The 27,460-nt window shown below is 39.7% G+C and overlaps 2 protein-coding genes across 5 annotated transcripts in view; one reads left to right on the plus strand and one right to left on the minus strand.

The window, feature by feature from the left end:
• IQGAP2 (IQ motif containing GTPase activating protein 2) overlaps positions 1–27,460 on the plus strand; it is a 123,912-nt gene that overhangs the window by 72,733 nt on the left and 23,719 nt on the right. For 2 of the 4 annotated variants that reach the window (XM_030512468.1, XM_030512470.1), the window contains exons 8-19: positions 900–1,078; positions 1,753–1,840; positions 2,397–2,560; positions 3,095–3,182; positions 5,592–5,755; positions 6,319–6,479; positions 8,968–9,092; positions 10,828–10,991; positions 19,380–19,470; positions 23,932–24,093; positions 25,493–25,635; positions 26,398–26,568. In XM_030512468.1, coding sequence (XP_030368328.1) covers positions 900–1,078; positions 1,753–1,840; positions 2,397–2,560; positions 3,095–3,182; positions 5,592–5,755; positions 6,319–6,479; positions 8,968–9,092; positions 10,828–10,991; positions 19,380–19,470; positions 23,932–24,093; positions 25,493–25,635; positions 26,398–26,568 — 1,700 coding nt within the window. The remainder of the gene's footprint in view (positions 1–899; positions 1,079–1,752; positions 1,841–2,396; positions 2,561–3,094; positions 3,183–5,591; positions 5,756–6,318; positions 6,480–8,967; positions 9,093–10,827; positions 10,992–19,379; positions 19,471–23,931; positions 24,094–25,492; positions 25,636–26,397; positions 26,569–27,460) is intronic. The other 2 variants (XM_030512469.1, XM_030512471.1) reach the window with 2 other exon arrangements.
• Positions 13,156–17,406, minus strand: F2RL2 (coagulation factor II thrombin receptor like 2). Its single transcript, XM_030512472.1, has 2 exons — positions 17,160–17,406; positions 13,156–15,511 (listed from the first exon to the last, which is right to left on the minus strand). Exons 1-2 carry the CDS (start codon positions 17,215–17,217, stop codon positions 14,424–14,426), a joined length of 1,146 nt encoding a protein of 381 aa, XP_030368332.1. The 5' UTR covers positions 17,218–17,406; the 3' UTR covers positions 13,156–14,423.

A 27,460-nucleotide genomic window follows, 5' to 3' on the forward strand; every position in this document is an offset into this window, starting at 1 on the left:
AGACTACTCATTTAAGTCTGCTCAGACTTCTCACAGCTTCTCTTGGTAGATGAGTTCACAACATTCACCAGTACCTGTTCACGTCTCTCCTAACCTTGAAGCTGTCTTTTGACTACTTTTTGCTAGCTCCATTTACATCAGTGCGGCCTCTTCTACAACTGTGGAAGAGATTACATCCTTCCTATGTGTTTTATTATATGAGGATGTAGGAGTGACACATGTGCCTAAGAATGGCAGTCATCTTAGGGCCTTGATGTTGATCTGGATGTTTATAGAATCATAGAATACCTCAAATTGGAAGGAATCCATAAGGGTCACTGAGTCCGACTCCCTGCTCCTTGTGGCATGACCTAAAACTAAATCGTATGACTCAGAGCGTTGCCCAGATACTCCTTGAACTCTGACAGGTTTGATGCTGTGACCACTTCCCTGGAAAATCTGTTCCAGCAAACAACCAGCCTCCCAGTGAAGAATCTCCTTCTAATGTCCAATCTGAACTTCCTCTGTTTGTAAAGTTCAATATCAAAGAAACCAGTGCCTGTCTCTGCTTGTTTGTCTTCCACCGTGTCAGCTGCTTATGTTTCCCATGTGATGCTGTGCTGAACTGAGATAGACCAAAATCATTTTAGGCAACTTTATAGCATGAATTTAATGCTAAGCAATGGGTTATCCACCAACAGCTAGGCAAGTTGTACAGTAACTGCTCTCTCTGATAACGTATAGCTTGACTTCATGCTTTTTTTATGCCTAGGGGAAAAATTAGGAGTGGGGTGTTTGAAGGGGAATATGTAAATTGTTGAACATATATTAAACACTCAATTCAAATAAATCAGAAGAAGCAGTGACAGTTTTGAATGTGTTTTGCTTCCTGAAATTTAGGACTGTGCTTTTCATTTCAGTGCATGCAGCAGTAATAGCAATTAATGAAGCTATTGAGAAGGGAATAGCAGAGCAAACCATTGTAACTTTAAGGAACCCAAACGCAATGTTGCTAAATGTGGATGAAGAACTTGCACAAGACTATCAGAATGAACTCTTTGAAGCTAAAAGAAGAAAAGAATCAAGTGCAAGACTTAAGGTAGGGGTATTTTATTAGCATTCCTAGTATACATGTTCCTTCATGTTGCTTCTCATGCTCTAGTATTACTGTTTTAAAAATTAACTTAAATTAATGTTAATAGTGCAATTAGGGAAAAAAAACCCAAACACTTATAAGCTTAAAAAGATTAATAATGTTAGTGCAACAAGCTGACAGCCAATTTCTTAAGACTATGGTTACTAAGAGTATGATGCAGCTTAACTTTGACCAAAGAAAAAAATACTGGAAGACTTAAACCAAAAAAGACTGATTTTCCTCTGTTACCTGCTTTAGAAGTAAAATAGAAACAAAATAAAAATCTATTTAAAAAGTTGCAAAAAGAATTATATCTTTTTGAGCGTAAAGTATAACCTCTGCCACAGACTTTTAATGTGAAATTATTTGCTTTGTTTTCTACATGAGAGAGAATGCTTTCTGTAGTTGAAAAATGCTATGTTATATTTACATGGTTATTTTACAGGAAGCAAAAAATGCTTTAAATACTGCTCAGCAAGTTACCACAAAGTGCTATTTGTTTAGTTTCTGTGGTTGACAAATTCCTTTATAAATACATCCAGCAAATATTTCAGCTGACAAAATTTCAATGACTCTTGCTAATAGCTTTTCTCTCTGTAAATGTTTTGCCTATACTAGCAACAGTTTTGTTTTCTTAGAATGGCACAATCTCTGAAGAAGAGAGAGATGTCTATGAGGAGCTGCTGACACAAGCTGAGATTCAAGGCAATATCAACAAGATAAACAGTAAGCTGTTCTGGATCACAGAAGTGTGCACATAACTCGGAATCTCCGATTCCAGCTGGATGTGACCTGAATCCACGTGAACAAACAAAATATTTCTGTGGAATATTATAAAATATGCAGAAGTAGCTCATGTCTGTCTACAACAGTGTTTTCTTGCTGCTCCTTCTTTACTAATCTTTTGGAGGACTAATGGTCTGGGTTTCTGGGTTGTGCTGTAAGAAGTCCTTAGTTCACACTCAAATCATTCATGGCCTGCCCTGTTTCCTTACATTTGAGTTCCTTCTGTGTGCAGAATACTGTAAATTTTGACCCCCTTTTCTATATAGAGCAAAAATTAATTCATAATCTTCCACTTGGCTGTGGTTGAACTCCTCTCAGACAGGCTTGCACAGAGTCAGACACTCTCTTTTGTAGGATTAGTCTTGAAATAGATAATCCTTTGCTGGATAAAGATTGTCGCACGCTGGCTATTACAAGAAGTGAGATGCTAACAGCAATGAACTTTTATTTTTCACAAAAGCATATTTGCTGTTTATAAGCATTGTTTTCATTTCAGTTCACATAGCTTTAGTTCAAGTGAATGAGGCTATTGACCAGCAAGATGAAGTGACACTGATGGCAGGTTTGAACCGTCCTGCTCTGAGCCTTCTTGAAGTTCTGCCACAAAATTCCTCATGGTACCTAATGCAATTGTGCGATTCTAAAGAAAAGAAAATGCAGGTAATGGAATGAAACAGTACTCTGCATCAGTTTGCCTTTTTTTAGCAGATTTTAATCCAGAGAAAGATTACATTTACTCTGCTTTCAGCATCACTTATAAAACAGTTTTATAAAAGTTTTTGAACAATTGATGTACTAATCAACACTGAAGTAGCTGCATTTGCTCTAAAGAGCATGATGTCCTTTTAAGTTGTTACTAAGATACAAGAAGAAAATTTATAGCATGCAACCCCTAATACTATGTTTGATTTGAAAATGAGTTAAGCTTGAGCACAACAAAAGGCAATATCAAATCATTAATGGCAAACGAAAGAAATCGGTTTTAAGGAGATTTTAATGGGTTTTAAGGAGAAAAATCATCATTTTGAGCAAGATGAAAATCACAGGGAAAGATTAATGTTGTGTTTACTATGTGTTTTGATGCACAGGGAATAGTACAATTAAATACCAGTGTCCCATCAAGGAGTTTTATCCCTTATCTCCCACCAAACTTAAAAGCATAATTAAAACTTTTTTTTTTTCCTGATCTGTTAGATAGCAGGGGTTCCAAATATGCTCGACAAAAGTGAAATACAGAATGAAGTTAGTGTGGCCAATGTGGAAGCTGAGGCTCACAAGCTTAGTGAGTAACTGGTTTAATACTCAATTTTTACCATCAACATTTAATTATGTTAATCTGGTTAACTGAATCCACCATTTCTTGCATGAAACAAGGTTTCTCAAACAGAAGCAATGTGTTGCATTTTATTTTTGTAACTGTTCTCAGTGTCACAATTGCCAAGCCACCAACCTGTGCTACACTGGATATACTCTTGTCTGAGGTAGCTTACACTTTTTTCTTTGAATAACTTGAGCCACTGGTAAACACATTGGCTAAAACTGAAGACAATGCACAGCTTGATGGCTTGAACAAATATTTACCAGTGTAATCCTCACTTGGGAGTGATGAACATCCTTGTAGAATTAAAATAGAATGACCACATGGAAGAATATTTTGCAATCACATCACAGAGGAAAACTCTTCTCAGTTTTAGACACACTTACCTAAGTCTAATCTGTTCTTAGCCTGCTAAGAATGTCACAAGACAAGTTATAGTTTCTAAAAAAAATATAGTTAAAGGGGATCTAAATTTGCAGTGCATGTATTGTTGCTTTTGACTGGAATCTTCTTTGCTAGGAAGTTCAGCTTACATTAAAATGCTACATCTGGGCATGGCTTAGTGGCTGTCTTGTCTCTGGTGGTATTTCCAATGCTTTCAATCCAAGCTGATTGCTTTTGTAATGTGACTGAAAGGCTGTCCTGTGAAGTCAATGTAAGCCAGAAGAGAAGTTTGACTTGCTACCTCAAATGTTAGGCTATTTTTAGATCAGTTGGATATGGTGAGCAGTACTTTCTCTAGAAGATTTGTTCCTTGGTAAAGGAAATGAGGAGGGAAAATGTGATGTATGAAAACCAGTAAGAATGATCTCGAGACCAACTTATTTCTTATGTTTGGTTTGAAAAGGGAAAAACAGTGGGTTTTGTTACTGGAATGTGAACAATGTAAATTGTGTTTTGCAAACTGCATGCTTGGCTCCTGAATTAGAAATCACTATCTTAGTTATTCACTGCAGAGCTTGTCTAGTCCATTTGTGGACTCCGATTCTTTTCCTCTTTGCTCTTTTCTCTCAAAAAACATGCACGCTGTAGCTTTGAGAGCTTCTTCCTTTTCGTAACCTCAGGAATAGCCAGTAGTGAGGTCCTTCAAGAGCAACATGGCCCTGTATGACCAAGGGGCTTGTTTAGCTGGGCCTGGTTGCTTAGAAAGGTTTTCAACATCTTTGTGTTGTATAATAAGATCTGAGTGTTGCTGCCTACATGAACTGTGGATGGTGTCTGCTGTACAAGCAGTCTTGCACAGACTTAAGCAGTCAGCGGTGACTGAAAACATGCTCTGGATGATAGTATACAGAAAAGCCGTAAGATGAGGGAGGAGATGGAAATGGCACTTACATAATTGTCATTCTTTACTTTGCCACACACGGTCTAACTTTCAAGGTTGATTCCCTTTGTGCAAGACCAGAGCAGTCCCTTGTACAATGTGTTCCTGGGTGTGTCCTGGCTTGGGTTTCTTCAGAGTTGAATCCAGGTGTGCAACTACACTGTCTGTGCCTAAGTTAAGGACTATTGTAAGGTTTCTGCAGTTGCCCAGCTGGGGAGTGTTTTTTGGCATTTTTCTGCTAGGTTCAAACATCTGCTGAAGTCAGTTCAGCAAAAAGCAAAACAGGCAAGTTATCCAGGCACTGAAAAGAGTAATGCTTGTACGCCTCTACGGTAGTCTATTTGATTTAAAATCTGAGCTGTAGAGAAGGGGTTGATTTCTAGATGGCAGTCTTTGTGAGGACTGATCTTCCATGCTGGTAGACAAACAATGAGGAGATGGCATGCAGAGGAAGTCCTAGAAGCCATAGCATGTGGTTTTCCCTTCGTTCAGCTACTGAAAACCCCAAACCCCCAATATATGGCTGATTTCAACGAGGCCTTCCAAAATGGACAATAAAGATGTCTTTGTTGCACGACAGGCTTGTTCTAGCTAGCTGAGTTAGGTCCTGCCAAAAGGGGGAGAGGAGGGAGGAAATGCAGTGCAGAAGGAAAGGGGCATTTGTGATGAAGCAAGACTGAGGCACTGGAGCTGACATACTCCGCAGTGCCTGCCACATGCAAGCCCAGGAGGGATGTTAGGGCTTTCTCTGTGCTAGGATGGAGACAGCTCCTTGTTTTGGGTTAAAGGTACAATAAGCAGCCACTAATATCTAAAAGTCCAGAAACTTCGAAATCCTCCAGTCAATTATTTGCTGCATACCTTTGAACAGACACTGGTCTTGCAACATTCAGCAGTTGTGTCTTGAAGAATCTCACACAAATATGTTTGGTTTTTCTCTAATGACAGCAAATTATATTCTTTGGAATACCCTACTTGTCATCTACATGGCATACAGAGCAAATTGTATATGAAAATTAATAGGCTTTTCTTTCCCTGCTGTTCTCTAGAACTTATAGCAGTTGACAATATCAATACTACAATTCGTAACTGTGATCCTAGTAAAACACTGGTTGCACTGATGAAACCGGAGGCGCAGCTGCCTGTTGTTCACTCATTTGCTGCTGTTTTCTATCAGACTGAGCTGTTCAACCTCCAACAACAGAATGCCGTGGTAAGAGTGAAAAGTTTGAGCTGCTCACTGATGTTATGTAGACAAACCATGAAAGAGCACAAATATAGCATGTTGTTGTGTAAAACTGAACTTAATTCTATTGCCATGGTGTTACATGTTGCATGAATGGTTTTGGTCGAATAGGCAATACCAAATCACAGAATTTGGTTTTTGACACACTTTGCTCTGGCTGAGCTCTTATGTTGCAACAAATCAACTGACATTTTTTAATTGTTGCATGCTCTTAATGAGGACTAACTCTGTTTTATTATATTGTATTTATTATACATACACTATATTAGGTAGAAAAGTAATTCCCTGCTATGAGGGTAAGACCAGAAGAGATGGGACTGTGGGCCAAAGGAAGAAAAGGCTGAAGGGATGTGTAGCAAACTCAGTAAGCTCTACCACCAGTGTTCTGCTAACCTGACATGCCTGTGATTAGCAAATTCGCCAGGCTTTTTAAATTAACTCCATCTCCCTGATGGTATCTAGACTGTGTAACTCAAATTTGTTACACTGCTTACTTAGCTTCCTGACTGTGGTACATTATTGTCCTACAGAACTACCTGGCACATGATGAACTGTCTATTGCAGTAGAAATGTTGTCAGCTGTTGTGTTGCTAAACCAGGCCTTGGAAAATAAGGACCTCCTAATGATAAAGAATCATCTCAGAACCCCATGTATTGGCTTCAATAATCTGGAAGAGGAAAACTTTCAACGGTAAAGGCTCATTTTGTCTTGACTGGATGTCTAGTGACATGGTTTAGTGGTGGACTTGGCAGTCCTGGGGTAACAGTTGGACTTGATGATCTTAAATGTCTTTTCCAACCTAGTTGATTTTATGATTCTATGACTTGGCAACTTCTGCAAAAGGATAAGTCAGCATTTTACTAGGTGGGCTGTCCTGTGTTGTGCTGTGAATTAAGCTGAAAGAGCTGCAAGATAAACATCTGTATTATAAGTTAATCAGGCATCACATGACAATTGCTGAACTAGTTGTCTATCTGTAAATATGAGAAATCACACAATCTCAGACGTCTGAGGGCAGAGGACTTGAGATTGCAGGAAAAATATCTTCAGAAAGCAAACATTAAGATCCAACAAGCATTTTTGCAGACACTAAAACATGAACAAACTGTAGCAGGAAACCGTTAATCAGTAACATCTCTGCAATACTGAAAGATGATCTTTGGAATGAGGTAGTGTTTAACGCTTTAAGGTCCAGGAGGTCCCTTAAACCACAGCTGACTTGGGTTTTGTGTTTTTGTTGGGGCTTTTTTGCTTGAGAACTGCAAAGGTCTTAAAAATTTAGCACAGTCCTGCTTGCTAAAAAGCTGAGTACAATGCTGTGGCACATGTGCATGTTCAACATTGAGTTATAGCCTTCACCCAGCTGCCAGCTGCTTGCACTGCCACATGCCTGACTTGTCACAGCCATGCGCTGCTATCTCTGCATTCTTTTGTGTACCTGCAAAAACTGTTAGGCAGCACTGTGATTTGTGTGAAACCTGAGCACAGAGAGTGTGGAGACATGGGAGACTTCTTGCCTCTCCATTACAGGTGGGGAAAACCTCCATGTGCTGCTGGAAGACATTACTAGGCCAAAGGGGCAGCAGTAGCTCTTAGGGGATGGGAATCTGAGAGTGGCCCTTACTTAGGTGTCTCTGAGTAGGAAGGAGAGGACAGTCAGGACAGGAATAAAGAGGCCAGGGTTTTGGTTAGACGGAGCAGAGTGCCGTAAGTTGGAGAAAAATTAATCTGCCACTTGGCTTCTGCCAATGCAAGGTGGTGCTTATAAGAAAAGTAACATTATGAACATCAAGAAACAAGCCACAAAGTGCCCAAATGCAGCATTTCTGGCTGGTGTTACTGTGACCTGCTCTTTAAGATTAAGCTACCAGTCAATACAAATGAAGCACTAGGAATTAGTTGGACTAGAGAATAAAATAAAATTCTGATGTCATTATGTAAATGTGCTGCCAACCATATGCTGACTATTGCAGGAAGCTTTGCACAATACCCAAAGGAGTACAGCAGAGCTAGAAAAAAATCGGTGAGGGAGATGGTGTTCAATGGTTTTCTGCCAGAAGTCATGAACTTGTTAAAAATGTGTCTCCTAGAGGAGAGAATTTAGGGGAAATATGACATAGGTCTGCAAAAGTATGTATGTTGTGGGGCAGGCTGATAACAGTTGCAATCTTTTATAACTTTAGCTTTTATTTTCTTATGAGCATTAGAGCAAGAAAAGATTGGACACTATCAAATATCAAGTTCAAAATTTACATCAGGAACTGCCATCTCACAAAACACTTCAATAGTGGGACTCATCCTTTAAGAATATATAATACTTCAAATTCGAGTAGATAAATTAGTGGAACACAGCATTGTTTGCAACTATTAAAGTGATAGGTAGCCTCCAGCTTCGGAAGTTCGTAAACACAGACTGCTGAATGCTGGAAGGGCAGATCGGCAAATCGGAGCAGGACGTGATAAGTCTTCTGTGTTTTCTGGCAACCATTAATTTCTCAGATTTCTGCTGGAAATAGAAGACTGGTACTTGATATGACATATTGTGGCAGTTTTATGCTTGATTCAGGAATACGAAAATTATTTAACATTTACACTATTCTGAAAGTTTCCAGATCATCTTGATCTATGATCCTTCTAAGAGCAGACACAGGCTGCAAAGCCCTTGCTTGGAGAACCTTGAGCTATGGGGAGAGAGGCATCATTTTTAATGCACTTCCTCTGCCTGTAGTCCATCATTCTCCACATGGAGGGAGCATGGAGGTTGCAGGAGGTGCAGCCCTCATACTAGGGCTGAAATCCTGTTCTTTGACTTTGTGTCAAGAAGCCAACCATAGTTTCTCCCAGTCACACAGTCAACCATACAGTTTCTCTGTATGGTGTACGTAGCACCATAAAGCAAAGTGTATGTCCAGCCTATGTATTACCATCATCCCCTGTTGCCAAGAAAAGTGCTCTGAAGTAGTGTACAGGGCTTTTTTTCAGATCCTGAAATGCATATGTAGAACCAGCAAGGCAGCTTGCATGTCTGTGTAATGTCTAGCAAGAGATGAGTTTGTCTGAAATTCGTTCTCTGAAAAAAATACTAGGCACTACGTGATGGATGATACATCTGATTAATTCTTTATGGCAGTTTATCTTGTGTACGAAATACACTTATGTATTTTATATCTTCTTATAGTTATGCTGATACACTATTGTCTATTAAGTCAGAGGCTTCATCTCAAGGCCAAGATTATTTAAGCTGGAATGATATCCAGAACTGCATTGACATGGTTAATATGCAAATTAAAGAAGAAAATGAAAGTAAGTAGTTTTTCCTCTATGTTGCCTGGAGGGATGGCACTCTGATCCTTGATACCTAAGAATCTGTCTGAACAGACACTCTTCAAGAGAGAGTTGGTTTTTTAATGTCCTTGAAGTATTCCTGGTTGTGCTTTGGCTGGCTGGAACATATATTGTAGGGTGTCTGCCTTTTGCAATGTCACAAATGCCATGGTTCTGCCCACTTGTCAGTATCTTTCAGTATTTGCACTGGACGGTCTTGCTGCCTTTTTTTTCTTTTCTGTTCCCCCAGAAATTGCAATCAAAGAGCAGTGTCCCATGGAAAAAGTTTTTAACATTAAATGATTTCCAAGCCATTTTCTTTTTTTTTCTTTTTTAGTTGGTAAGAAATTATGCAGTGCAATTATCTGTCCTGCTCTCCTTCTAGGTATCTTGTTTTCCTATCTGACAGTAGCTTTTTATGCCTACTTTTCTAATATAAATGGGTTTAGAGTTTGTTTTTGAGGCTGAATGTAACTGCATTGCCCTGACAGTGTGGTGCTATGTTAAATGTGATAGCTGGTCATTTGGGATTCAAAAATGCTGAAGGACCAAGCTTCTCCACTGGATATGGAAGTATGATTTATTTTTAATATTAAAATTTGAGGCTACCAAGTTATGCCAAATTTGCTGGAGAAAGGAAAGGAAAGGGAAGCTTTCGGGTTCTGTGCCATTGAGAAGAAGCCTGGAGGGTAGTTTAAGAGCCTTCATAAGGTGCAGTCTGTTTCCAGGTGGCACTGATACACAGCACTTTTGTGCTTCCTATAGTGCCAACAGTGTCATGCATGCTGCTGTTTTATACTGGTAAGGGAAGCTTTATATTGCAGAAATACTAAAACTGACTGTATAAAACTATGTATTGCTTCCCGAATCTAGTTGTGGAGGACACTCACAGCTTGCTTGCAGCTTGTGCCCCCTGGCAGGGTGGGATATTGAGCAGTTCATTTGACTGACATAATCACATTTTTGTCTGAATTTCTGAAGTCACTTGGCATTGCAAAAGGCCTTAAGAAAGGTGGTCTTGCAGTCAGTCTTTAGTACTAAATAAGCTGTTCTTGGTTTCAGTGACACTAGCTGGGGATAGTTTTTTGCGGCAGATAGGGGAGTGGCTTCTCTTTCAGTAAGCAAGCCCTAAAATTACTTGCAGACTGAAGTCCTGGGTGCCACTGGTTTGAACAATCAAGTGATTTATCCCAAGGTTAACATTGTCAGGTTGGTTATTTAAGGTGAAATTAAAAGCAGTGAGGTTAAGTTGGTATGTAATGCTGCAGCTGGGAGGTCAATATGTATGTATTTGTCCAAATCAGGGTTTCAAGTAATCTGGTCTGAAACCACTTGAGAATAAGACTTTCTGCGCTGAGCCAATATGTAGGTGAGCATATTTCGATATGATGCCCAATGTTTCCTTACATTTTATGTATATTCCTGCCCTGAAAGTATGGAAGTCAGTTTTCCTTTTTTCAGGAAAGATAAATTTGATTTTTATGAAGAGGTAGATTCAGATGAACCAATAACTATGGCAGAAAGGAAAACTGCACAACCTAACTTCACAGAAATGTTTGAGTAAAAATAATTTTAAATCAACTGCTGTTGCTGCCTCTGCTTCTTGTTATTTGATTTTTCTGTTCCTCATGTTGCTGCTTTGTTTGTACCTGGTGTCGGACAAGCTGCATCTTTCTTTGATAACTACGTCTCTAATAACTCTTCCATTTCCTAGGAATCATTGCAATTGGCCAGATTAATGAAGCAATTGACGAAGGAAATCCTGAGAAAACTCTAGAAACCCTGTTGTTGCCCACAGCCAAGCTGCAAGATGTGAGATCAGTAAATGCAAGGCATTACCAGGATGTTCTGCACCATGCCAAAGCACAAAAATGCAAGGTTAGAGCTTTGACTGTTGCTGTTTGTGAGAACTGAAGTGCTAATTCCTTTCACTTACATGTGTGTTCCTGTCTGGTTGCTCTGACGTTTAGATTATTTAGATGTTTCTAAATAAACCAATGACAACAAACTACCACTAAGTAATTTCCACTACTATCTGACTAGCAAAAGGGATCAGTTCTCGAGGTATTAATACTGAGGCATATTCTGTATATGTGTCACTACTGACTTGAAGTAAACTTGCTTATTTTTAATTCTATCAGGTTGCTGCAGCTATTGTAAAATATGGGCAGCAGTGGCCCTGATATAGTTATGAATTTGTGCGAGGATCTAGTCACTGGACTGTGTCAGGCAGGTAGTTATAACATGGATGTAGATTGAGTTTTTTGCCAGAAAGCAGTCATAGACATGAAGGACTCCTAGTGTTCCTTAACAAACCTCAGGCAAGTACTTTGAAGAGTCTCAGTTGATTAAATCTCATGTTTTATAACAGTGGAAATTTGTACACATTTCTGTTCTTGCTTTATCAAGTAACAAGCTGACCATATTGTATGTGCCTCCAGTTAAGCCTATCTCAGCAGGGTATTGCTATCTGCTTCCCCAAAAGCAGTGCCCTGGTTAGCATCACGACTCAGGGAAGCATAAACAAAGATCAGCCCGGCAGCTTGCAGGATATGACTGAACACAAGATTAGCTTAAAGCTACTAGCACAGCACTTGAAATGTCCAGTGTTTGGAAAAGATGCTTGAAATTCACATAACACATTCATAAAGTAATATGGTCAGCTGGAGAAGTTACTGAACTTTGGCTTGTAAAAATGCCTTCTAGCTATCTGGCCACCAGTGGTACTCGCTGTGAAACAGTGTGTTTCATCAATCCACTGTCAGAATTTTCAGAAGTCGTTTGCACGTCTCAATTTCTTGCTTGGGTTCTCAGGTGAGGGCTGGTTTCAGAGAATCCTGAATGCTGAGAAGCTTCCTCCCTTGCCATGCATGCTGGGGAGGGTTTAGTGCATGCCGATTACTTTACCTGTCCTGCAAGGTCCAGGGTTGATATTTGTGTGCAGAAATTGTCCATGCAGGTGATGGCTGTGCAGTGCTGGCCTGGAATGTGCCAGACCCTTTGTGTATGCATAGTGAGCCAAGATGTCCCCAAGGCAGGGACCTATGGCCCACAGGTGGCCATGTGCCTGCACACAGCAGCCCTGTCCAGGCTTGCTCCTGCTGGCTGCCATTGTGCTCCGTGGGTGCCTGGGCGTGCCTGCTCCCACCTCTTTGTGATTGTGCTGATAGGAATCAAATGGGTGTCTCCAAGTTTTGGAACAAAAATTGTGCAATCTCTTTAAAATCTTCTTGTTCAAAAGTTTGTGATGTTCCTAAAGATTTCTGCTGAGCCTTTCTTTCCTGAGGTATTTTGTTTTTGCAGCCCTTTGATAACTACTTAAAACCCTCTGTAAATAGGAGTATTGCTCCTGTTTAGGAAGAGAGCAAGACACTGTACTATATGTGCTTCCAAAAGAAACACTCAGATGCATTAATCTGACTTTCTTTTTATGCTGGTCAGTCACAAGGACATTACTATCCTTTACATAAAGATAAGATTTAGGCAACACTTTCCCTAAAAAAAAAACCAAACCAAAAAAACCAAACAGAATTGAAAAGATGCAATGTCTAAATCTGTCTATTCCCCACTTTTTTCTGAGCCCTGTTTATAAAGTAGATTTGCCTTTAATTGTATTTTGCATGTTTTAGGAGTGAGCCATAGTAAAAGGAAGTATTTGATTTACAAGGATCAGATAGATCTCCCCGTGAACTTCCTGTGTTCGCCAGTGTCTGGAAAAACATGTGGGTGAAACCTGCTTGCTTTATTCTAGCCAGCCTGCTGTCACATCCCTGTAGCTGTGGTAGATTTGGGGAAGTAGAGTCTGCATCCAAATCTCTCAGTACCCTTTACAGGTCTTAATGTCAGATCACGCCTCTTTGTTTCTTGCTTGAAACTGAAAATTCAAACCTGGAATTTATTTATTCCTGTAATCTTAAATGACAGCTTGTAGCAGTTCTTAATGCCATTTCAAACCAAGTGTATTCAGGTCCCAGTGGAGAGAACCCTGTGTTTAGGGAGGGTATTATTGGTGGCTGAAAATTTAAACAGATGTGTCAAACTCTGAAATGGTTCCTGTGTTATTTATTTTCTTGACTCATAGACACACAGATTTTACAGTTAGGTTAACGGCTTCTTATATTTACAATAGTTTTGTAACATCTGGATTATTTTATTTATCTTTAAAATCTGTTCTTATCCATGTTGAGAGAATGCTATGATTAAAACTAACTTAAATTAGGAGCCAGAAGAAATTAAAAAGGGGGAGTCTTATCAGGCTTCAAATTCCTTGAAGACACTTTCCAGTGCAAATTATGTTATTTAAGTAAAGTTTTTTTACAATACTATAATCAAACCAATGTAAAACATTTTTCACATTCATGTCTTACATGCTCTAGTTACAAATGCCAACCATTGAGCTCATTTTGCAGGAACTTATACTCACGCAGCTTTTGAATTTCTGTAAATGTAAAAGCTGACCCTTTGCCTTATTAACATGGACAATCAATCATAACTAGTTTCAGTATTTGTAACACTGTAGGTATTTCCTGTGAGGATGTGGAAATAGAGAATACTACAAAATAGCTTCCCTGTTTTGCTTACCAAGCAAGAATAGTAAATGCCTGAATTAACACTGATAAGGGTTAGCTCCTAGCAATCCTCATGGGCTAGAGGAGTGCAGGCGCTGACAAAGTGGAAGAACAAGTCTCCTGTGCAAAGCTGATTAAGCAGAATCATAGGAGATTCCGCCTTGAGAAGTATCAGGCTCCTTGTCTACAGCTGTAGATTTATTGCTCCTTGAACCCGTAGGGACTCTGGTTCTCTATTTCCAACATCCAGGGCAGTATTTGTTGACAGGGAGGTCCTGCAAAGCTCAACAGCCTGAAGGCACGTAGAAAGTGCTTTTACTTGTTGCCATTTCCACTGGGCCAAAAACTTGTTTTCACATCACTGTTCCTGCAGTGTTTGTGGGCTGGGAGCTAATTTGCAGTATTTGGAAATCATGAATGGGCCTAAAGTGCTGTTTGGATGTTGATTTCTCTTCTGGTGTTCAGAGGCTGTGGTGACAGATATTCTGGTTTCTTCTCTGAGGCCCTGAAATTGATCTTCTCAGAAGGAAATGAATGGATAGAGGTGTATTTTAGGGGTGGAAAAGTATGTTTCTGAAGACGTTACTTCTGTGGTATGTGGAAGGAAGTAAATTTTTATTGAGATTGTCTTCCTTAACACTTTTTTATTTTGAAAGTTTAATTGTTGCACCTGAGGTTTGTTGCTGCCTGGGTTAGTGCTATACAAAATCATAATTGCAATAGTATAAATATTGAACTAAATTCATTTTTCCCTGGATATTTTAACCATTGTTAGATAAATATTGGATTGACTTTTAATTTTCGACATCAGAAAATAAAGGAAAGGGTCAAGGCAACTGTTTAAGCTGCTAAGGCATAAAGCAATCAGATAAAAAGAATACAATCCATCTATTTTGTAATAGTAATAGTTGATGTGGTGGATAATAAGGATAATATTGCTTGGCACAAAGCAAATAGCAAAGATGGTAAGGATGAAAAGACTGACTTTAACATACCAGAACCATTCATGAGTCTTGAGAGTTCGTATAATTGAGACATAGCAGAAAATGATAGTAGCAAGAGGTATTAAAAAGCCAAAGATAGCTAAAGAAACATAGTAGTAGAATTGGAAGGAAGATACTGTTTCACAGGCATTGTGCACATCATGGCAGGTATAAATGTCCAGTTGCTTCACATAATAGCTTTGTTGCATTATGCAAAGCGGGAGCATGTACAAGAACACGATGGTCCACACAGTAGTGCAGACTGTGATGGCATAGACACGTTTCGGCAAGCTCTTGTAGGTGAAGGGGTGAACGATGGCCACGTAGCGGCTGATGCTGATGCACGTGAGCAGCAGAATGGAGCAGTACATGTTGCCATAAAACACTGCAGTGGTAGTTCGACACATCATTTCCCCAAATATCCAGTTGTTCCCATTGATGTGGTATGCTATTTTGAAGGGCAGCATGATACAGAAGAGCAGATCTGAAACAGCCAAGTTTGTGTAGAGAATGGCAGTGCACACAGACCGGATTCTGAACAGCAGCATCCACAAAATGATGGCATTAGACGGTACACCCAATAAAACAGCACTGAGGTAGATGGCGGGTATTAGCTTGGTACTCAGAGAACTGGTCAGATACTCCAGAGTGGTGTTGTTCACTGTTGTTAAAGTGGAGTCATTTGACTTTTTTGAAGAGCATTTGTGTTCTTTGATATGAATAGTCGTGGTCTCCCCTTCTATAGCATACGGCGGGATGTAATCATAGTCTCTTGCTGAAATTCCACGGAAAGTCTTTATAAGTGATACAGTTTTAATTGCAGAGCCATTCAGTGAAAATTCCGAAGCTTAAAAAAAAAAAAAAATTTGTTAAAAAGACCAAACTATTGGATTAGCAATATAATTCACCTTCAGGAATGGAGAAAGAGGAAGATCTCTATGTGAAAATCAATATATGTTTAGATTTGGTGGCATTCTCCTTTGCTTTGGGTGTTCATGTCAAATGCACTCAAGGACAGTCTTCACTGATTTTTGTCATGTCATACCCAACCTTGAAAATTTAGAATGAATTTAGTGTTAAGCTTAGCTTTCTGCATTTTTCATGTTTTCAATAATTTTTGGGGGGAGGGGAAAAATCAGACATCTGTGTCATCTTTATCACCTCTAGAGGGTTTTTCCCAGTAGTAACAATGTTGGAAACTCATCATATAAGCAGCAGCCTTGGTCCAGGCTTGATCAGAATTTCCAAAGCAAACAGCAGTACTGTCCTTGTCACTTCATGGACGAAATGCATGACTGCAAAAGATGCAAAAAGCTATCCTGTCTAACACAGGCTGAAAGTTTCAAATTAGAAAATTGAAACAACTCTCAATATTTTTGGTCTCCGGTATCAAATTAATGTTGCTATTCAGCTTCTGACTAAAGTAAACCAGATCTTTTCATCTCCTCATGTGTGAGAACAGGGAGTTTCTCTTGAGAACAGAAAACAAATGCTTGGACTGGTATTTTCAGTGTATAAATATCATTAGCGTGAAGGCAAAGCCAATGACACCACTTTTATTAATGCCTGTTCCTCAATCTTTAGTAGAGACCTCTGTAGTGACACTGACATTTCCAAATGAAGCACAAATGTGTTCAAAATACTTTCTAAAACCATATGTTGTGAAACAGGTTTTGCAGAATTAACAGCTGTGTAATTAATCTTGTCATTTAAAAATTTTCTTAGATGTGCTTAACGCAAAAAGACTTAGTGTAAATCTTAGAGCATGCGTCTTGAAACTGGAATTCAGAAGTGGACTGAACTTTGGATGAAAACCTAAGTGTTTTTCTTTTACCCTTCCATACCGGAATAAAATATGGAAAACAGTTTTATCAGTGCTCACTGACAGATTTATTGTAGAGTATTTTGAAATTATAATTGGTAGATTGCATCCCTTTTAGTACTTTTCTGTATGGCTAATTGAGAAAATGAATTCTAGTCACTCTTTTAAAGACACATATGTGCATGCATGTGCATATATATATTGTATATATGAAAACCAGCTTTTAAAAGTGAGTATGGTTTGAAAAAAGCTTTAATTCTAGTGAGAAAAAAAAGGCTTACTATTTGGTAATTTCCTTTGGTTATTTTTGTCAAAAAAGTTATTTGAGCACTTCCTTCTAATAGCACCATCTGTGAAGTTATAATTCTGTTGAACTTTTAAAAGCAGAAAAAACAAGACTCTACAGGTTTAAGATTGTCATATCACTGCAGAAATACTATAGAGAAGATGAGTCTTCAGTTAGCACAGAAATATCCTTAAATAAAATTCACTATAGAAAGTGACTGGGGGGAGGTAAGGTGTCACTAAAATAGAAGGATAAAAGTCTGCCTTAAGTGAGACTTCCTAGAGTATAGTTTTCTGTAATGATGCATATACAACTCATTTAAGCTGTCAAAGTGCTAGCATTATCAAAAAGCCCATGTTATTGACTGAAATAATGGAATAGACTCACCTGTTGTGAAAAGACTGGAGGTAAGAGAGAGCAGTCCAGTGAAAATCAATATCTTCATTGTAGTAGATGAAATGCAGCTAGCCAAACAACAACGCTGCTCTAGTTCATCTCGAGGTGTTTTGTTGCTTGAGGGGATTTTTTCCCCTCTGTAAGGGGCTAAAGAATGATTGATCTGTCCTCCAGAAGCATCCTGTAGGCATGAGGTTTATGGTAAGCAGCTAGTTTGTTCTTTGTCTGCTACAGCAAGAGGGTGTGACGTATCCATCTATGCACACATGACTCAGTTTTAGCCCCTGCCCAACAAAGAGATAAAATTGCTTTATAGCAGCAATTTAACTCCTAATTTACCACAAGCCCGGAGCTGATACGGGGGGTTCTACTGGAATTTGCATATACAGATATTTGGGGTAAAAAGCTGTTTCTGGAAAAAATCAAAGGGTGAGTTTAGTAAGTCCTCAAGGGTCCCATCCACAGACTGAACTTGCTGAACTCTGTAGCCTTCTTAAGGAAGCAGTCAGGCTTGGAGAAGAGTGTGGTGATCTTGGGTTAGCAAATGCAAAGGTGATAGTAAGCCACATATACAAACATGCCTTAAGAAAACTATGATCTGCTCTGCCTTCTGCCTCCCTGCCCACTGTTAACTGTCTGTGCTCCTTCAATCTGGCTGCCGGCTCCACTCAGAGAGTTCCCACCCCTCCAAGCCTGAAGCCTTTAAAACCCTTCCCCTTTTTTCATATGTTGTTTTGTTGATCCCTTCCTTTTTATGTCTGGCTTCTTTTTTTTTTTCTTTCTTGAATGCCAAATAACAATGGCTTGCTTCAGCAGAAAAAAATCAGCCCAAGTCTTGGTCTGGCTTCCAAGCTAGCAGCAAGGCTCGGCATAAGCTGTACTTGACTCCAGAGCAGTGTTTGCATCTGTTCTTGTACTTAGTGTGTAAAAGCTGGATACAAGATAAGGAATTCTTCTCAGTTTTTCAATCCTTTTCTCAAAATTGTCAGCTATAGTTTACAAATTTAGTATATATTCTCTCAAGTGTTAACTCCAACTTTCCTATTAGAAAAACTTGCTGTGTATATTCACTGTCATGCGATTGCTTAACACTACTTGATTTTATTTAGATATTCTGCCGCCTTGTTTACATATATGATGCAGACTTGAAGAATCTGCCTTTAGGGGGTTTTACCCTGGTTTGTCTTTGTAATTTCAGTGGATAACAAATTTCTTGGATATTTGGCCTGGAGTTGGGTGTAAAACCAGGGAATATTCTTTGCAAAGCTGGTTCTCTGTCCACTCTGTGTTAGCTTGAGAGAGTTTCTGGGTGCTTTTTTCCTGAAATATTTGTGCGTATATACTCCTAGATCTTTATCAAATCAGTACATTCCTGTTTCTCTCATCATTAGCCTATTACAGACCTGGCACTCCTCTTTCCTCTTTAGAAGGATTCCCACACACCACACGCCCCTTTCACCTACCTCTCCCCCCTCTCCCCTGTTAGATTTTAAAGGTCGCTTTAGCTCTGAAATCCTATTTTCTCAACTGAAGTGTTGGTTCACCTGTGAACCTGCACAGCCAGCGCAGGGTTGGCTAGCAGGAATGCTGAGCCCACTTCCTGCACCTTCTATTTTAACTTGGGTTTAATGCCATATACTGTCGGCCTGTAGGAAGAGTGAGACCTGCTCTGCTGCTTAATTCCTGAAGCATTTGCTACCTGAGCTACATTATCATTACTAAGCCTGAGCTGTCCTATGTCAGTTCTCGCTGTTATTTTCTAATGCAATGTGTACTCAGGTGTACATGCGGATCTCTTCCAAATAAGGGGTTCTGAAAGAAAGCCAACTTCTTGCAGTCTTCTACTTTGTGCTCTTTATACTGCTGTCACAGTGCTTCTTGATAATGTGTTGTTTCATTTGACTCAGGTTTCTTTGCCTTCATATCAGGGAAATTAAAATGTTTCTGCCTTCGCTCAAATTTTTTATGGATTTTTGGCAGGATGGTGTCTTCTGTACATGAAAACTTTCAGAGCTTTACATTTCAACAGGAGTTTATTGGCATCAGTAAATAGAATATGAACGTGTTTTATTTCTGATTTTAAGCAGTCAAATTCTTTTTAATGTGCAAGGGCTTTGCAAGAGTAGATTTTATCAGAGCTGTATGAGTAGGTTCAGACAACTTTCATTATAATACAGTTTTTTCAAGGCTTTTCTCTATCTTTTTTTTCAGGAATCCCAAGATGAATCAGCACTTCTGTGGCTGGACGAAATACAAAAAGGAATCAGTGATGGCAATAATAATATAAAAGAGGCGGCAATCTGTAAGCATTAACCTCCATCTCCATTGCTCTTGGTCTTAGTCTTGAAAAACTGAAATTCTAATTTACTTTTTTCACATCAGGGAAGTGTGGCAGCCATTTAAATACATCAAAAGAAATGAATGTGTGTTCTTTCTCATACTGAAAATTTGGGTGACTTAGATCTCATGGGGTGGTGGTGTTTTTATATAAAGTGGTACTCCTTAAGGATTGGCTAATAATTCAGTGGATTTGGTTATATAGGTTAATATCATGAACAAGATTTTTACTGTCAGTGTATCTTCATAAATCTGGTGAAATGGAAAGATATGTGAATGACAAGGGATACACTGTTCAAGAACTTATTTTGCTTATAGAAGACTAAAATCCTGAAGCGTGTTGTAAGAGTAAATTCTTACATATTTACAACTTTGTTTATTCCTATCTCATTAGAATGCCTTTTTTAACTGCTAACAAACAAAAAAATAGGAATATATCAACTTTCAAATAGTATAGAAAAAGGCCTCAATCTTTTTGAAGCACATGCTCTTCCAATCTGTAAAGAGGAGGAGATCTATAACAAAAATGCAAAGGCTTGTACTGTGGGAGTATTGTGTCCTGGATGCACTCAACACCTTCTGTCAAAGTTTGGACTTCATATAATAATTTTAGAGAACTATTCATAATATGTAATAAACTTTAGCAATTAATGCAGAAGCAAGTGTAGCTGGGTGTATGGGGCACACTGGAGAGCATGGTGGGGTCCCTATTTTTTCCTGCTTCAGGCCAGCACAGCACAGCTGAGACTGATAGCTTGGCATTGGGTATTGGTTCACTTTCTGCTTGACTTGACTTTGGGTGAGTCAGCGTCACCTTCTTTTGCACCCTAACAGCTTGTGAATACAACTGCTGAAGTCGGTGCATTCCTTCAGCACTGCATTCAGCCTTCATTAGCGCAGTGCAGCAGCCTAATGTTTACTTATAGGCAGGCTATGTCAGTAGTTAGTGTTTGGGAAGTTGTGAGTGGAAGAAAACAAATAGCTAGTTATGATAAAATCCTCTATCCGTGCTACAGAAACACTGCATGTAGTGTTGCTGTTACTTCAGAATTGTTTTGATTGATCAATACAATCTTAATGTAACCAAGCAGAGATACTGAAGACACAAAGTATTTTCACAGGTCACACATCTTGTAGTGAAAAGCACTTGACTTGTGTTTTCTGAGATGGGGTCGGACTCACACACATTGTCCCAAATGAGCTCTTGTACTCAGGAGCACCGATACCTTCTCTTGTGGACAAAACTGGCTTTCCATCAATGCCATCCAGAGGCATGAGGAAACATCTGAGCACAGAGAAGGGAAGGAAATGCTCAGCTTATAAACAGATGTAAGTTAAAGCTAAAGAGCAACTTGAAAACATTCTGATTTGCGTCCACTGGTATAAAAACATTGAGAATGTATCTCATAAATGGCCTGTAGAAATTAGCACAGGATTACCCATAACACTAGAAAATACGGCTAATGATAGGCCACTAGTCCATCCACTAGCTAGTTGTTGCAGTAAAATCTTTTCATATAATCTGTTTCACAGGTTTTCACAATCAAGTATGATCAGTAGAACTCTTTTAACAAGTAATTTGTGGAAATAGCTACTAATCTCCTGTACTCTGCCCTCTGGGTTGAAAGGAAGCAGTGTCAGCACAGCACATTCTTCAGAAGAGCTCTAAGGTTTTGCAGCTAAAATCCGTGATTTAAAATTTCCCCACGGCACAGAACCTGGTATTTCCTATAACAAACACTTCCTGTCTCAGGAAGTTAGCATGTGCATTCACATAGTCTAAACTTAAAGTTCAGCTTGATCACAACTTGGGAATGAACTTTGCTTTGATCTATCTCAGAGACACTGTTTTTGGAAGACCAACAGCTCCTCACATCCCACTCCAAAACTTTAGCAATGCAGTGATTTGCTTTTCAGTCAGAACAAAGTGTATTTTTGAGATTGCTGCAGTAATTGCAATAAAATAAATGATAAACTAAGAGAAGGTGTTGGCAGCTGTACTGAAGCAGTCTTGATCTCTTCCAAACTAATTTTTATGCCTTCTATAAATATTAAATACTACAGTATTAAAATTTTAGAAGTTTTTTATAAACTGTCTTCCCTGTCAGTAAAGGACTCTATCTTGTATCTTCATTTAGGAAGATGTGTTCAGTAAATGATAGTGGGCTCCCTCATTCTTTGCATTGCTGTTGTGCAGTTTGCATCATCTTGCTTCACTCCTTGAACTAGTTCAACTGTTGTATTCCTTAACAAAGTGGAAGGCAAAATGAGATTTATAAAATATCGGCTGTATAGATTTTGGGAATAGACACCAATTCCAGCCTTAGTCTTGCACAAGAAGTCTGTCTGTCAAAGCAGGATTTGTCATAAGAGAGTCCTAGTTATGGGAAAAAGCCGATATTTGGCGCTTTTGAGATTTTGGCCATATCACACCAGACAACTGCATCCATCTCTGTATATCAGAGCTGTTTGAAAGGAGGATGGGTGTCAAAAAGACCACTTCACAGTGTTGATCTGGTACTGGCATCCCAATTGCTGCAGGAGCAGACTGGAGCCTGGAGCTCTGCAGCTGGGGATGGCTAGCCTCTGTTTATCTTGTAATTTTAAAGGGTTCACGTGGCCCTTCTTTAGAGCAACAGCTGCAGTATTATTGTTAACACTTCAATGGAAAGGAATAATTTCTGTTGAATTCTTTTTACCCTATAATCATTTTTCTTACTTTTTTCTTTCAAAAAAAAAAGGCACAATTAATTAAAAGATGCGGAAAAAGCCAGGCAGCAGGGGACCTACAAAACCAGCTAGGTTGTGTGCTGTTCTGTCTTCATAACAACAGCTTCCAACACCTGTAACTATAGGATGAAAAGGAGGAAGAAAAGCATTCAAATACAGGTGATCAGAGTTAACGAGGCACATGGGACTGTGTATGAATAGGGCTGAGCCTCCAAGAACCACCTAGGCCAGCAGCAGCAAGCTGGTAATCCATGACTTCCCAGTTTTTCCTGCTTCCTCACTGCTGAGACCAGATGCCTGGGCATCACAATACCACAACTGCGGTACGAAGTGTTCTCCAGTCTCATGCGGAGCACATGTATGATTGGCAGGGCTCTTTTTGAAAGCACAGAAATATATCAGGATCCTGTCTGGTAGGAATGCAGACAGTGGTGGTGTGGTGTTCACTTTTTCTCAGCTGGTTGCGAAAGTATTTGGAGATTGATCTGTAACTGTCTAGCCAAAGCTACCCATTCCACCTTAGTCAAACTAACCACAAGGAAAAACTGCTGAAATGCTCCTCTGCTAGCTCAGTCTCATGCTGTGCCTCCCATGCGTAGGCTTCTGATATTGACCCACCTTTTGGGTCCGCTCTGTGTAGTCAGAGCACTGAACGCATGGAGGAATCTTTTATGTGTTAATCTGGATATACAGAAGATAAGGAAAAGTGTTTGGTGTTGCAGTGTGAAGTGCAGCTGTGGGATGCAAAGGTATCCAGGTTCACTTAGGTCAGTATATAATGTAGATATTCTAGCTATGTGTCTAATCACTTGTTTTTCTGTGCACGTATCGTGAGTTTAGATGTGAAGGAACACCACTAAAGGCCTGAGCAGCAGTTTCTAAAGCAGTGTATACCTCTAGTGTGTAAGGCGCTTTGAAGTGGCATTTGCTACCACATGCTGTCAGGTGTGGTGGTATCAACTCCTTTGATGATAGTGGGACCTGCACAAAGCAAAGGACACTTAGGAGGTCCTGGATCAGATTGTGGCTAACATCATATAACTTTGAACATGCTTCATAGCATCACCTCTCAGGGCACTTTTTGTGCCCTGGAAGCAAGAGCTGCATTTCTTCCAAACTCAAGGGCATGTATTTGCTGCATCAGCTTTAAACAAGCTCCTGGGGAGTGAGGACAAGAAAGGATCCTGACTAGGATGCTTAGTGTTTCAAGACTTTGCTCGAGGCAATCAGTTTTTATTCCCATTTTGTACAGTAAAAGTGAACATTGAGGTTTACAGTTTATAATCTAATGACTTCAGGTATCTCTAGAAGGCTCCCAAGCAATCAGCAGATGATGGCCTGTCTGTTAGGGTAGACTAAGTGCAGGGGTGCCTACCATCCTCAACCCTTGCTCTGGTGTCATCTGGTGTGTCACTTGATGGGGGAGCAGTTATGCCCTCAGATCACTCTCAGTTGTGCTGCGTCCCAGCATGGGTGGAGTGCACTCTTTCTACCTAACAAGCTTGCTGTTCTCCAAAATACTTGTCCTTACAAGCATGAAGGATGCTGCAAATGGGTGAAGCACTGAATTACTGAGTATGTCATGCTGTCTGTGTGTGCCAGCCTTAGAAGTCCCTTATCAAGGTTGCTGGAGGCTAGAGCTGTGGGTGCATAAAGTATAAACCACTTAATTTTCTATGTCATTATTTTACCCTAGTGGCTGTTGGAACATCAGTGATTAATAAGAGCTTGGAGAAGGGTGATTCACAGCCAATCCTGATGATACTGCAGTCCAAGTTTGGATTAAGAGTCATTCCTGAGTGTGCTGAAACCTACTTCAGGAACCTCTCTGAAGCCAAGAATCTGAAAGCTAGAGAAGGTAAAAAACTTCCTGAGTAGCACAGTTCCATGTGTCCATATTACTGAGGCAACTGGAAAACTAGCGCAGAAGTCTTACCTAAAGTTACTGTAAACTGAGGAAGGCAGTCACTGGTTTTAAATCTTTCGAGAAATGTCCAAGTGCTTTTTATGTGATGCTGAACAGTTGTGCGCATCATCCAGACCACAGTACGTGCTGACGAATGAGTATAGCTATTTCCAGAGTCTAGCTATTACTTTCTAAAGTCTTGAACTAGCCTCTGGGTGAATTTATAACAGCTTCTTCCTGACTGTCAACAGACTAGTCCATGCCCTCAGAAAACCATGTTACTCTCTGATATATGGGTGTTGGGTGTTTTTTTGTTCGGTTGGTTTGGGAGGGTGGGGGGTGTTGTTTTTTTGTTGGTGGTCTTGTTATTGGCTTGGTTTTCTTTTGTTTGGGGTTTGGAGTTTTTTTTCTTTGGGGTGGTGTGGTTTGTTTTTTTTTTTTTGGTTGTTCATTTGGATTTTTTGCGGTTTTGGTTTTTTGGGGTTTTTTTTCTGGTAGTAGGTGCAAAGAAGCATTAGGCTGCACAATTCAGCCTTACAGGTTTCTGTAAAGAGCAAGGCAGGCTGTGCCAGAGTGTCCGTGGTCCATTTATGGTCCCTAGACATTGCCAAAGCAGCAGATATCAGCAAAAGCTGGACTAGAACCTGCCCATAGCAGGATGATGGGATGTTCTGTCATGTTAGAGCTGCACGCTGGTCATAGCTAATGCAGCCGAGATTAGCTAACAACGAAAAGAAAAAAGTTACTGTCAATGTAGTACACTTTCTTAGAGTAGGTGGGTATGTTTTATCCTGCAACATGAGTTTTAAGAGAGCATTTTGCACAACTGACCTTCTCAGCTTTACCTTGGGGCCTTTTGTCCATGAGGAAATGAGGCTTTTCCTGCCTGTCAGGATACAGCCTTGTTTATCAAAGCATTAAACAAGACGATAATGTTGACATAGGAAACGTCCCATGTGAGGTAAGTGTCAATAAAGCCAGAATTTGGCCAGAAGACAAGAACAACATTTTTTTTTATGAACACAGTCTCAGTTCCACTCATGTGAGTGTTGATGGAAGACATAGTGCATGCTGTTTCAGGAGCAAGCACTGATTTGGTGTGTTGAGGTTTGGAGAAGCTGGCAGAGGATCTGTACTACATCATAGCTGTTTCATTCTAAAAGAATGATCCTGATCCACCTAACAGAATATTTTGAAAACATCCTTACTAGAAAATGGCCCAAGATATACAGTATCTTTACAAGTAAAATGGCTTTGTAGCAAATGCAGAGATGAGAAATGAGTAGGAAGAGCTGTAATGTAGCAGTGTAGCAGGGCAGAGATGTGTACTAATGGAACATATTGCTCTTAGGTTCTAATGAAAGTCCATGGATTAAACTGGTAATGAAAAACATGTATGATTACTACTACAATGTGGAAACTGAGGAAGACACCTGTGATGCCCCTGAAGGAGTTGTACCAAAAACTTCGTGGTTAACTGGTGAAGAAATCCAGGTACGTGGCTGAAACATTTGCTTTTATTGCAAATGCTGCATAAGCATCTGAGAGAGAGAGCAAAATACGGCAATCTCAAGGATTGAGGCTGTGCTGGGTAAGACTGAAGATCACTTTAGCTTCTTCTGACAATAGCAGCAATTTGAGGCTAAGCAGTGTTAGCACAACTTCCTGTCTGATGTTTGACAATGCTTCAGGGACTTCCTAAATGGAAGTTACAGCATACTTTTTAATGGCCACCAGCAGATACTGGTGGAGGGAAGTCTGATTGCTTCCATACCCTTTTATATTTTTTTGGACTTTGCATTGGCCTGTGACAAGGAATTTCATGATGTATTTGTGGGCATGTGGAAGCACTGTTTTATGTTTAAATCTAATTATCTGACAGCATTCCTGTATCTCCAAGTTCAATAGGATGAGTGTGATACTTGAACTTTCTTACTGCAGAGGTTTTGCGTTAACATGAAATATAACTTAGAACAAAGTAGATCACAAAAGCTTCTGCACAATTGGGGTTTTTATTTGCAGTGGTAACAAAGTAGCTTTTCCTTCACACTGATTAAAATCTAGGGGTAAATCAGAGAGGCTTAGATGAGATGAACAGAAGCCATACATATGAGGGTTGGACTACATGACCTCTGGAGGTCCCTTACAAACCTAATGATTCTGTGATATGATGGAGACAATACAGAACAAATTCCAGGATGGTTTTGGCATGAGGGTTTTTCTGTTAAATGACCTTTTTCCATGATTTCTTAACAGAGCATTGTTGGGCGAGTTACAGCAGATTACAACCGAGAGCAGCTGTGGCTTGCTAATGAAAATCTGATTGTTCAGCTGCAAGCCCGAGCAAGGGGATTCTTAGTCAGAAAAAATTATCAGGAGAGAAAAGCATACCTTCAAAACCAGGAACCATCTGCCATCAAAATACAGGTATTTTTTTTGTAGAATGAGAAAGTAACAGGGCTTGGGTAACTTTCTGCATGTGACAGGTGATCTGGCTGATTCCTACCACTGATACGATTTTCAAATAGGTATCTCTGCCTGTTTTCATTACCAGCAGTTCAAACTTCTACATCTGCAAATACGTTCTTGTCCTCATTGGAGAAATTGTGCTTCTAAATAGCAAATATCAGTTTTAAAAGAATGGCTCATATCCACCTGCGGCCCAAGTTACTTCAGTGAAGAAACTCAGAAATATATAGCCGTGGCTTTCTTTCCAGGTGTACAGGTTTTGCACAGTACACCTAACTATGCATAGTACAAAACCAGAACACATTTGCTGTGTATTGAAGCAAAAATTCTTTGGCAAAGAATGGCTTAGGAAATACATTCCTTTCTAGACTATCCCCAGTTGGAAGTTTGCCTCTGTTCCTTGAAGTCATAGCTGGGTAGGGTGTGGCAGCCACTCTGGTGTTCTCAGGCTCTGGCAGTGTTTCTTAGATGTCTTCAGTTTGCTGAACTCTGAAAGGATTAGAAAGAAAACTTTCTGCTGAGAGTGTGAACATGGACAAATGCATGCACAGTGGTTTTAAATGGTGAAATAGCCACCTCCCACTGGAAGCGATTTATACCAGTCTTGAAAAACAATCACTCAACCTTCCCAAAAATTATAGAAGAATGTACAACTGATGTTTTCTAATCTATAATAACTTTATTTAACAACTCATGATGCTAAATAATTTTACCACTAGCAGCTGTCATTGGGACTAGCTTTTCATTTTCTGGCATGGTGACTAAGCCCAGCAAAGGACTGTGCTGTTCTTTGAGGAATTCAGGGTCTGCGAACAGGTTCAAAAATATAGAGAAATGTAGATAAAGTTGA

Source organism: Strigops habroptila, chromosome Z (genome assembly GCF_004027225.2).
Source record: "Strigops habroptila isolate Jane chromosome Z, bStrHab1.2.pri, whole genome shotgun sequence".
Lineage (NCBI taxonomy): Eukaryota > Metazoa > Chordata > Aves > Psittaciformes > Psittacidae > Strigops > Strigops habroptila.